We start from the raw sequence: 13,018 nt of genomic DNA, 5'->3' as shown, positions 1-13,018 counted from the left end.
TTACCTCTTCTCCATAGTGTCTGAATGCATCTTTCATGCAACGGTAGCTTTTTTATCTCAAAGATGTACTTTAACTGAACCCGATGACAACCTCAGCGACCTCTGGTCAGTAATGTAGAGTAATGAGAGCCCATGCACGATGTGATCTGCCCTCTACGAACACAGCCAGATTCTGTACCCAACTTGTACACTCCGCTGTCTTTAACGAGAGTCCTGAAACATGAGAAATGGAGACATTCCGGGAAAAGTATTAGAGTGAGAGATGGTGCTGCATTCTGTGTGTATGTGTGTGTTTGGGAGATACAGAGAGGAGTTGATGAGTCTCTAACAAGCGGCTTCATCAAAGTGAGGAATGAGCTGCCAAGCAGGATCTTTCTTTTGACCTACCTTGGAGAGCGATGGATGGATGGATGGATGGATGGATGGGCAGATGGGTGGATGGATGGAGAGAGAGGGAACAGAGAGAAATAGGGAGAGCGTCCACTGAAGTGCAGTGCAGAGGCTCCTTTCTTCATTGCCTGTCAAGGCGGCGTGTGTCTGCCGGGAGACAATCACTTATCTCCTTGCTGTGATCCCACAGTCACGACTTGCAGCTCCACCAGTACACAGGCAATGACCAGGGAAATGATGCAGTGGACATGATGGATAAAGAGGATGCACACTGCTGCTTTTGGCACCATACGCGCCATATCTCTTCCAATAGCATGTCCAGTTTTGGAATAAAATGTAGATACCAGTGTGGAAAAGTAGTGAAAATGGACCTTTATGTACCTGAAAATTGTGTTTAACCTAATTTTCCTCCAAGGATAAAATATTCAGTAAATGTCAACACAATTCCGTTTTCCCAATATGTTTATTTTTCTTTGAAGAGAGATTTTCTCTGGCTGCTTTCTTGCTCTCTGCTCCCGACTTCACCCTCTTTCTCTCCATCACAGAGCTCAGTGCATGCATTTCAGTGGCATTAGTATGCGCGCCGAGTTCAGGGACAATTTGATGTGCAGCCACATGATTTCACAGTCCACCCTGGTGGCACAGATCAAATTTACAGGTATGTAGAGGCAAGACTGATGAGGAGACTCAGGTTTTATCATTTCATCTCTACTTGAGGTGTTCACAGCTACAATACAATAAAATGCTCAAGGTAGATGCAATGTATGTGAGCATTACATATTAAAGATGACGCAAGACTCGTTTAGTTGCAATAACTTTGCACAAGCAACTTCAGAGGCAACAGCAAATTGCATTGAATGCCACTTTTAACATTTAATTAATTCTATCTCTGCTTTGCTCAAATGAGACCCCATATATAAGCGAGTGACCTTGAGATCACACGTGGGAACCAGTTCAAAACAAAGTCGTGATTCTAATCTTTATAATTAATGGCTACAACAGCCTGTGTCATTCATTACGGCTGATATTTAATCTCCTAGATGGGGGACAGTTTCTGTGACTGAATCAAAGCATATTTCAATTCATGATTGATTCCTCTCGGCAGAGAATTGCTTTGGTAGATGAAGCAATCACTCTCACTCAAAAACGAAACTGTGAGTGAATGTTAGGGCTCTTCCTTTCCGCAGGGTTCCATCATTCATCAAGTCAATTCAGTGTCTTCCCAATGTTGACATTTGATAAGAATCCACAGGAAGCTTAAAAACAGTTGATTGCAATATTATGTGTGCCTCTAGATTAAACGTGTGAATCACATGAAAACACCCTAAATAACTGCTTCCAGAATATGAAGGTATTGATTCAAAGGGATGTCAGGAGTGGGGGAAAGTTTGTTTTTGTCTTCATCCCTGTGGGATGTGGAGATGGCGGGTTGTTAATGATAAACTCATCAATCATTTTTGTAATGAATCATCTCACTCGTTGCTCTGGTACGTGATTCATTTTTCTGTTGTGGCCTCGACAATAGAAACAGATGAGGCTCTTCTCCCACTTGCGTTACCACATCAAGATGTTATCTCCTGCTTAAAAGCTTATCAAGCAGACAGTAATGATATTGAGTGACTGAATTGTGTGTTTTGATGGATATCGCCGTGAGTAATCTGATACCAAATTGTGTTCCAGATCTCATATCGTTCCGATTTTAGAGTCTGCAAATAACTGCGCTCCCTTTTTCCCTTTGAGTCCTAACCTCAACCCCAACCCCCACCAATGTCTCGTCTCGCTGATAATCATTTGTCATAGCTATGATTCTTTCCCACAGGTAGAGAAATAGGTTGAAAACCCATTTAAGCGCTCTGTGACACAAAAATAGATGATCATTGTCCGATGTCTGCTTGGCCCACAGTTAATCTGTTGTACATTGTGTACTGCGCTGTATTTTCAATAGCAGCCATTCTGCTCTCTGATAGGACTGAGAACATATCTCTACAGTATTTGCAGAGCTTTTATGAGGGAGATAATTAGCTTCTACCGTAAAGAAACACCTCAGAGGGAGGTGAGTATTAACAGTGAGGGCTTCTTTCATCAGATAATTTCCACACAGTCTGCTGCTATAATTACATTTAATCACTAGTGTGGGTACGTATAGAAAAGGTTCTTACTTTATGAAGCCTGTTATGCTGGAAACTTAAGCTATTGTGCTGGAAAATAATAATAACATGTGATGTTTCAACCACGTGAGAAGGAAAAACTATTTATAGCTGTTCTAAAGGGCTACAAAAGAAGGCAGACAGAAATGTTTGCCAACACATAGACAGGCAAGAAATGCAGTATTTTCTCTTTGAAAAATTAGTCCAAATTTGGACAGAGTAGTGGTTTGTGTTCAGAAATGCAGGGTCCAAATCTGGATCTGGTGATTCAGACCAAAAGTAGGGTGGTTCAGAACATATAATACTGGACTACAGTGAGGACCAAATGACAGTTAGATCCAAGTGGGAATCATGATGACATAAGTGGGGATGTACTGAACCCAACAAAACAAACACGGAACTCAGAGAAGTAATGTGTTAGCTGGTTGTCCATCGTCCGCATCAGAAGCTTGAACACCCCCTCAAAAATGAAAAATGACTTTCTGAACACTGCATTTGCAGGTTGTTACACCTGTGGGTCTGGAAAGTGGAATAGTTAAAATGTGTCAGTCACTACAGTGCGATTGGTTTTGTGGTGCAAGAATGTGAACCGAACTCTTTCTCCGTTGGTGAAAAAGTGAAGCCCACATTTCATACAGTCCCTCCTATACGACATCCACATCATTGCTCTTAATGGAAAATGAGTTGAGAAACTTAAGTCAAAGGTATGATCATGTAAAAATTAAATATTGCCATAAAACAGTCCTGCTGCTTTATGTAAAAATATGTAACCAACGTAAGCTCATAGTTTCAATCACCTTGTCAACTAAAAGTACTGTACATGCAGTATTTGAAAAGGTAAAAAAAACTGTTACATATTTATATTCAGAAAACTGTCTACTGGTGATTTCAGAGGAACCTCAGGACAAATGGTGGTTATCTTGAAATTTGTCATGAAGTGCAGCTGGTGTCATTTGACAGATTAATATTAATGATAAAAAAAAAAAAAAACTACTGATTTTTGAGTGTATGGCCTTTCATCAAATAAGGTGTGAATAAAATGGCTGTTGCCTGAGAAAATCTCTTCAGTCATGACGGGTTATAGTTTTTTATGACAGCTTCATGCTCCCGTCTTTTTCATAGCCCACGACTCTCTCTCGTCCTTGCTGCCACGGTGAGGCAAGGTCAGCTGATAAATGCCAAATCTGACATCATTACTCCGCATTGTCAAACAGGAGATAGGTGCTTAGCACATCGATTTTCCTCTTTTTTCATATTTTCATACTTAGATTGATCGTCACATGGAAGTCTGCCATACAATTATCATCTCACTAATGCATCATTTGAAAGGCAATATCCATCTAAAAGATATGGACGGGGAAAACACTTTGTCATGTACGTGTTAGGCAAAGACGCTGGACCGCAGAAAACAGGGACCGAATTGTAGAGCATGTGCAAGAGCTGTCAGTATTTGTTAATATACTGGCAGACATACTTTGGCTGCTTTGGCTTAAGTCCACCTTAACCACTTGGCAATGCAGCGTCACTTCCTGTGATATCACATTTGTGATGCTGTTCGTGACTTCAAGTGTTAAATAAATTCATGAATAAAAGTTGCATTAAAACATACAAACATGCTAGTGGGAGGGATGCACGCTTATTAACATTTATTACATATGGACCTATTTATGCAAAATCATGCAAAAGCCGGATTGTTCGGCTTTATAGAAAGTGGGCAGACTATTTGCACAGCAAAATGCCCTTTTTCTTCATACACTGCTCTGAGAATTTTTGCATGCATCCATAATTTGATGTTAAGTGCCTGCTGATGCATTATGCACATTAGATAATGCATTGTGTGTAATTCATTCAGACCTTGCCTGAACCCAGTGTGACATGCCATTTGAAACCCCACACGCAAAAGTCCCAATATGGCATGATTGCTGGTGGAGACAGCCACCATGTTCTAAGCACCTCACCGCCCCCTCTGTGTCATTGTGTGTCACACAGTATTCGGAGTGGACCTCTGACCAGACAGTCGCTACACCCTGGGCTGAACTAAAAAAATCCTATATGGAATTTTTGTAACTTCACTTTTAGCAATTTTCAGTTTTTCCTTTCTTTTTCTTTGTTTCTTAGAAGAGGTGAACTGAACCTCATGGTGTGTATTGAGGCCACTTTTCAGGGCTCACAGCTTCCAATTGTTTTCTCCAGGTAATGTCACTTTTTGAAGGCTGCTCTATGGTGCTGTTCAAAAAGGCAGCTTTGTGATTTTGAATGCACAATTTAGTTGCTCATTTCACCATCCGACTCCCATTTAGAGCGAGCAGTGACCTGTGTCATATGGACACTGAATAGAGGTCAGGCACCGCTAACTCTACTGCAGGGTGCAGTAAAACACAGAGAGGTAGAGCTACACCTGCAGGCTTGGACTCAGCGGTCGGGTTAGCTTGTAATGACAGTGCTTTAGATGCACACAGACACACAACAGATGAGAGGAATTAAGTAATAAATAAATAAATAAATAAGAAACGCTAAATAGAAGTTTGCAGACTTCAGACTATCTAATGTGTGACGGTAAATAGAGTAAAATAGATGTTTGTAGCTCTGCACCATGCTATTTCTGGCTATTTGCAGACATGGAGATAAGACAAGCAGGATATAAGTAAAGAAACACAAACCATCTCTTTTATTTTGATAGCATATTTAAAATGCAATGAAACCCTTCGAGGTATAAAATATAACTGCCATGTTTATAAAAGAGTATGCAGCAAAGTTATGCTTACACCTGAAAGACTACAGAAGTAGGTTACATCCTGCATATATTTACCATAATCCCTCCCTTCTTTTTCCATCAATCTATGCGGTAACTTCTGAGAACTTTTAATGTGTTTTCTCCAGAGCTGTGTATTTTGTTGTTGTTTTTTTTAACCTTTATATATATACCTGTGCGCTATTAGTTTTCATCGCTTTTCAGAACAACCATGTGGGTAATAAAAGACTGAATTGACATTTAAGCTATAATGGTCGTCAGTCGGGGCCCTCCCTCCATTGGGCCTGAGCTTGGCAGTGGGTCTTCTTGCGGCAGTCCATGACAAGGAGAGTTATATATGCCGGAGTATTACAGAGCCCTTCTTAATCCAGTTTGTCACACTGCTCCCTCTGGAGTGGGGTAATTTCATGGTGCTGAACTGGTATTGATAGAGCCCTGGTAAATGAGGCACGCAGCAATCGTTAACTTTAATAACCATAAAGATGTGAGCATTGGAGTCATACAGCCCACGAGAGGAAACCCATACAGGTGATTAAGAATCGACCAGGGCCGCGGCCAGCATGCACCTTGCATCACTTATTTGTACTAATGGAATTACCTGTTAAAGATGTCAAGACTATTACCACCAATAGTGCAATTACTGCACTCTACTCTTCCTATTCAGTAAACTGGGGCTCATTTCCATGTCTCCATGCATGAAGAATGCCTGCTAAAAGCAAAGCTCATCAGAATTGTCTCTGTTTTTCTTGCTTTCTCTTCAAACCCCAACCACAGTGGGTTTCTGTAAGATGGACCTGTAGCAGAGCAGGATTGAGTATTCTGTGCGAGTATTCCAACGTTCAGAAGTAAGCCATAGCAAGCGGAGGGGAAAAAAAACAACATTCATTTGTGTGACTCCAGTATAGCTGGGTCAGTGGTTCCCGTCAGTCAGCTTGAGCTCTGGAGTGTCCTTCTCCCCTATCCTCCCTCCCTCAGGTTTGTGGTAGCTCCAGGCACAACTATAGCTGCCACTGTCCACTTGTTTGTCTACTCCTATTACTGTGGATGATGCAGCCTCAGGAGGGAAGCGAAATCCAGGCCACAGACGGGTCAGTGAGAAACCAGCCTGAAGCCTTCACACTGGCTGAGGTCAGAGAAACCATACGGTACAGGGAGCTGATGGGCACTTGATAAATGGTGAATCCATTCCAGCTCCTGATCCATCAGTGACACACGGGTCAAAAGGATTTTAGACTGGACAAACAATGGTTAGCAATGGCTGAGATTAATTTGTTTGTTATTCCTAGAAGTACCCGGTCCCAAAGCTAAGCAAAGTTTAGTGGTAAATGGTGCAAGATCTCGTAGCCTTCTTCCTTGAGGCTACCTTTTATTATTCATTGGCAAGAGTCTCTTATGGGCAAGCTTGGAAAGGGCTTGAGTGAGAATAAGTGTCTCGGGCTGAAGCATGTAAGTATGGATGTATGTAGGGTGGGATACCGGATTACAAGATTGCAACCCATTCATTTAAACCGAAGTTCCTCAGGGTTTTACAAACTTCTTCAGTTAGATACCCAGACATCAGGCTTGCTTCTGTAAATTTAGGCCCACAGAGCACGCATGTCACTGTCCAGAGCCAAGTGTGTAGGGACCATAGACTGTATAAATATGGATGGCATGTCCCCACCTCCTTGCTATTTTCCCGGGGATATCGGTGGCGCCATCTTGCGACTTTGGAGCTATGCAGTCTACACAGTACGATCCGAGAGTGGAGACACGCGGAGCTGCAGTAGCAAACAGGTCTAACTCTGACAGCAAAGAGCACAATTCGCTGGGTTTATGATGCTTAGAAAAATGTATTCACTGTTTTACTGCCACTCCTTTACTGGTGGTTGTGTGGGGAAAAATGCAGCAACCATGCCCAAATCGCAGCACAGCACTGCTCCTGGGGGCTTTGGCTCAAGCATTAGTGGATAATTTTGTCTCAAAAGCCAGGAGAACTTGAGCGTTGGAAAAAAAGTTGTGTATGGCCAAAGAATAAGAGGAGTCAACTTCTTATACCATTGCCAACAAAGGATTCTTACATGTGTACAGCACACACAGACAGTGTCCATGTTAATATCTCTGTTCACCATGAGGTGCAATTCAGACACTATCAGCGTCACAGAAGTAGTATACTCCATCATTAAAATACAGCAGCCAAGTCTAATTCTGCTTCTCCTGCGGATGTCTTTACACGCGCTATTCATTTTAACTAGTACCATTAGAGAAGTAGAAGAATCTCAGCAGTAAATGTGGGTTGCGTAATGTCTGATAAAATATGTAAACCTTATCAGCTGCCAAAAGGAAGGACATGAAAAGTTGTTCCCTGGCACTGCCTCCAAGGCCTCCATTTGGAATCCACTTGACAGAGCTTTGTAGCGTGGTTAAACATAATCCTAACTAATCAGAGGGAGTGTTCATGAAGTTCCAATCTGATGTTTAAGTAATGAAAAGCTAAATTCTAATGAGCTCCATTAAACATATATGCAGCGGGACAGCAGGCCCACAGCTACTTTCATGCCTCTTGAAACAAATCATTGATATCCTTTTTTCTGCCCTCAAATCTAAAAATCTAAAAATCTAAAATCTAATCGAGACTGAACAGCTGTTTAAATTTTAACCGTATCTGACAACTCTTAAATATAATGAAATGCATCCAATGGAAAACTGTGGATCGGAAATTACAAGAAGAGAAGAAGAGGGTCATTTTTCAATATGCATGATTTCACAGAAAGAAAAATTGACAGAAATAAGGCAACTCAACAAACAATCTGCAGCTTAAGAAAACTTTGTGTGGTTTGAACCGACTTCTCTGGGGGACAGCACAAAGTGTCTTTGTTCACTTGTAAAAAGAAAGTCACTGTGAGACTCTCAATTTGTCTTAAAAATGCGAATCATTTTCAGCAGTAACTCAGAAAATACAGCTCTCACTCCGCTTTGTGAGTGTCAGATTTACATTTCTAAGCTCTACACGTCTACATTTATTTACTGACAATGGGAACCACAATTCCTTCTGCCACCTGAGATGTAAATTGACAATTAGAAGTTCCAAGACAGCGGATAGCTGTCAGTCGCACAGAAGCACTGGGAAACAACAACAAGCCCACAGAGATGGAGGAATTACGAGCAAATATGGACTGTGGTTCAGGCAGCACCTGGCTCCCTGGCAAAAACAAAACAGGCAGGCAGGCGGGAACGGCAAGTGTGCACTGATTAACTTGATGAGACGAGTCCTTGAGAGGTTTAAGTTTTCCCGGCTGTGTCCCTTCCCTCGGCCATTATGTCATTATTTAATAACTGTAGCAGCGAAAGAAGCAGCGAGCGAGAGAGGTAAAGAGAGCTACAGAGAGAAAGGGTGACAGAAATGCTTGCTGATGGTGAGCCAGTGATTACAGCTCTTGGCCACTGTGCATAAATTATAGCTGTTGACGCTGAAGCAGTGCCAAGGCGTAGTAGAAAGAGTTTCTTTTTTTTCACGGTGTGGTGACACCGTCACAAATACCTGAATTTTTCCCCATCGAAAAATAAAGAACGTAGTGAGATCAAAAGGAATCAGTTGCTAGCATTCTTTGTCACTCAGAGGATGAAAAGAAACTGTCACTTTGATTTCTTCCGGTGTTGCAGAATAAGCTGTCATGTTGCTGTGACCTTCAGTATACGCACAGCAGTAACGTAGTCATGGATTTTGTTCTTGAAGGTGATCTATCTATCTGTATGGGTTTAAGTCGTCTAAAGTTGACTGCATACAGTCAGACAACCTTGATTATGACATAACTCCTTACTTTTTTTCAAATATCCTTTTTTAAATCAAAACTTTTGGTGGATGCAACATGCTCCTAACTAGTTCTGAGCAGGGAATCCTCATCCTTGAAGCCTTTCCTCTTGCAAAACTGAACATGAAGTAAAACCATTGTAGCAGAACCTAAATCCCAGTGGTGTAGTTTGTTCATCAGTCACATACTCACGAACTCTTGCGACAAGCTCTTGGAGGGACTCAACATTATTTTCTCCAGCAGTTAGTATTTTCTGCCCGTTTGAGGTTCTCAGCAGTAATTCCTAGCTGTTGGACATACGATACGCTCCACAGTCAGACATACATTGGGAGACACTTCACACTTGTTTGCGCTTGTAATTTTATTTCCTTTTTGACTGCAAAATACAATCCACGAGCTTCAGGAACTCCCGCAGGTTAAACTAATGGAAGCTTTAAGGGCTGACACCGAAACCCTGACATTCACAAGTGTGCTTAAAGACACTTGCAATCCCAGTACCATTAAGGCTACACATACACACCACATAATATAAAATGCTTAACTCTTAGTAGGAGTTTCAGTAGATGTCAAATAACTTGTCATCAATGTGTGCAACTCTGCATTTAGCTTTTTTTTTTTTTTTTAAATTGTCCACAACTTTTCCCTCTACAGGAAACTCTCTGATATGAAGTATAGCTGGTTATTCATGCTCCCATTCCATCCTCCCCTAGCCATTTCCACATTTTACAACCTTCCTTCATTAACAGCTCCTAATTGGCCACTGGGCTAAGCTGAAAACAATGAAGCATTGATTTCCTTAAACATAATCACATCGTCCAGTCATTTAGTGGCTGCTGTCACTGTAGGCCGCCGAGAGAAAAATGACCAGTCAGTGGTCCCATCGATGCCCTTCACCTCAGCCCACCAAAGGCTAGAGTGCGCCGCCACCCACTCCATCTTAGCGGGTTGGTTTAACCCCTTTAGGTGTCTGACAGGCTCCGAGCACTGCATCCATCACAAGTGCAGTCATGTCTCAAGTTGTTGTGATCCCGTATAGCACCAGAATGCAGTGCGCACTTGAGCAGAAAATATCTATTATTAAATACCACAGATATTAGACGCATAGACACACACACACACCAACAAACTGATATGCAGATAATAGACAGCCATTAACCTCACCCAAAGCTCTCAGCTACCTGAATAGGATTTTGTCTAGCCTAAGTGGCCATTAGTCGTCTAAGTGGCTCTAGTAACTGGCCCAGTAGAGTCATCATGAAGCCATCTACATGACTCCCTCTTCTATAGACCAGATGGTTCATAGTGATCCTGCCTAATGTCCACCTGTCTGATGACTGGACCTCTCCCTTTGAATGATACACACAGCAACATGTTAAAAATGTGCTTTAAGTCTGCTGGCAGTAATTAGAACAATCATGATAATGACCAATAATACGTCCAAATCAGTTGTATTTCATCTGAAGCCTAAGGCCTTGTCCTCATGAATATGGGTGTTTTATAAAGTTATAAACTGTTTTTTGGCCTTTAGTCCACTCACTAATATTTGAAAAACTCTTCTGGGGTAAAGATATTCAGAATCTCAGCATATTAGTGTAAAGGAGACATGGGTTTTTGGCTTGTGGCATCAGAGCGTGCGTCATTATCTTCTACTTCAGACAAGAGCTAATTTTGGGCAGCGGTGTATGTGGCCAAAAAATAGTGCTGGTGCTAACCTTGCCAAAAGGAGTCTTTATGTGTTTACACATGCATGTAAAGAGCCTCCAGAATGCACCACAGAGGTCACTACCACATGATCCAACACTTGCACTACCAGAAATGGCATTAGATTTCATTCATGCTTCCTAATGACCAGCTTGGCTTCAGAGTTGCCAAGCTGGTCAATCTCTGTAGCGCTAACCTCCACTGATGCTTACTCTGGGGATTCAACCCAATTCAGTATTCTGTGATGCAACATTAAGTCCTCACTTATTTAGTGATCTGCTTTGACTTAAAAGTGAGTCTGCAGGTCAGGAAGCTGTCAGTAGAATATTCAACAAGCCAAAGCATTGTGGGGTTTGGGGTTTTAGCACACTCAAGGGGGTTTTCTCCTTTTATAGTCTGTGTTCTGCCTCGTCCTGCCCAGAAATATCCAACAACAAGCGCTGAGAGAGTGACATTAATACTGCAAGACAGAATAGTCCGGCAGGACTGCAAATGTTTGCCTTTTAATCCAGAACTCGTCGGCCTTTGGTCTGGCCAAGGCAGACATTGATGGGAATGGGAAAAGAAAACGGTTGCCAAACTTGTCTGGGTTTGCTCGGAGCTCAGTTCCGTTATTCACGACCTGAGTCATTTCAAACATTTGCACAACTAACCCAGCCAGAGAAACACACACCGGTTGTTGTCATGCCAGTGGAACAGGATGCCCTCTTTAAAACGTGGTACGGCCAACTAAAATAAGGCACAAACAAGATGAAACCTGGCATTTGGTTGTCTCCGACTTCTTTTTCCTTTCTATCCATTTTGTATATTGGATAGAATAAGTTAAACTCTCCTTTCCTCTCCTCTCCCCTGTCCTGGGATGAGCTCCAGTTTAATTGTTGGACGCTAGTGTCTGTTGCTGTGGCTGTCAGGGGAAGATAAAGAGTTTTTCCTGGGGCGTGAGGAAAGGGGAGAGCAGTGATGGAGGGCCTCTCTCCTGCAGCTCCGCTGGCTGCATTAGCCCCACGCTTTATAATTGTGTGAAGGGGGCACTTCCAGTGGCTCCCTCATTACTCACTGGCATGGCCAGTCCCTGGCAGCCAGACACACCTTGTCCTCTAGCTCTCTCTCTCTGCCTGTCTTCCTCATTCCAGGATGTCCCTCAGCTCCATCAACCCCCCACCCTCCCATGGGCAATCCTCCCCATTGTTATTTTGACCCACTACCGCCATCGGCGCATATCACCTTTTCTTTTCACTGAATTTTTTTGACATCCTCCTTTGTCAGACTGAGACCTTTTGCACAGTATTTGCTCTGACTGATGTCACCTGTGCTTTGAAGTTAATGCTAGTCTAAGATTGTGTTGGTACAGCCATAGAAATCAAACATGTCAGATACATAAGTCCTCACCGGAAGACAAAACACCTATTCTTCTTTTTTTATTTTTTGCCATATTGGCAACATATGGATGATATCAAGGATTCTGAGATGGGCACATTAATATATACCGGGTGCGTGATGTTCTTCATGATAGTCATCAGGGGCTGATTGGTATGGAGTGAACACCAAGTGAAATGCAATTAGTTGACATAATTAAGATGCCTTGAGGGCCAATTTGTTACACATACTTATAGTATAAGTGCCCAATGATTGTACTCCAGCTTGACTCGTGATATGATCTGAAGTACAGTGGCTTCTACACGGTCCTATTCTCATCCACGTTATTGTTGCAGGTTTAAAAGGTATCTGCTAAAAACTCATGTATAGAGAATTAATACAAACTTACAAGACCTTTATATTGCTTCAGTTAATCATTCCTGACATGTTTCCTATTAATCTCTCACTTTTACTGATCATGTATCTCTGTGTCTGTTCATATCTCTACAGAGGGAGGCACATGTGAGGTGATTGCCGCGCACCGATGCTGTAACAAGAATCGCATTGAGGAGCGCTCTCAGACAGTCAAGTGCTCCTGTTTACCAGGGAAAGTGGCTGGGACGACACGCAACAAACCCTCCTGTGTGGACGGTGAGTTCATTTAAGTGCTGCTGCTGTCTATTTATTACCGAATGCTGCTGTGACAGAAAACTTCCTTGTCAGTTTTATACCCAATTTACAAATGTAGGTGCCCTTACGAATAACATCCGGTAACAACATGCAGTATCAACACAGAAAAGTAATGTGTCCTACAGGGAGAGAGGATGATCCTAAAGATATGGAGGATTTAGCTGCAATGTATAGATAGACCAGAGAGATAC

The 13,018-nt window shown here is 42.2% G+C and overlaps 1 protein-coding gene across 3 annotated transcripts in view; it reads left to right on the top strand.

The window, feature by feature from the left end:
• The window catches only part of tafa1b (TAFA chemokine like family member 1b), a gene marked incomplete at both ends in the record, with an annotated part of 95,845 nt that overhangs the window by 68,252 nt on the left and 14,575 nt on the right, over positions 1-13,018 (top strand). For all 3 annotated transcript variants that reach the window (XM_084543768.1, XM_084543769.1, XM_084543767.1), the window contains one exon: positions 12,648-12,788. In XM_084543768.1, the coding sequence (XP_084399894.1) occupies positions 12,648-12,788 (141 nt within the window). The remainder of the gene's footprint in view (positions 1-12,647; positions 12,789-13,018) is intronic.

Source organism: Chelon labrosus (genome assembly GCF_963514085.1).
Source record: "Chelon labrosus genome assembly, chromosome: 4".
NCBI classification, from domain to species: domain Eukaryota; kingdom Metazoa; phylum Chordata; class Actinopteri; order Mugiliformes; family Mugilidae; genus Chelon; species Chelon labrosus.
Note: the sequence above shows the minus strand (reverse complement) of the source record. Positions and strands in the feature narration are given on the sequence as shown.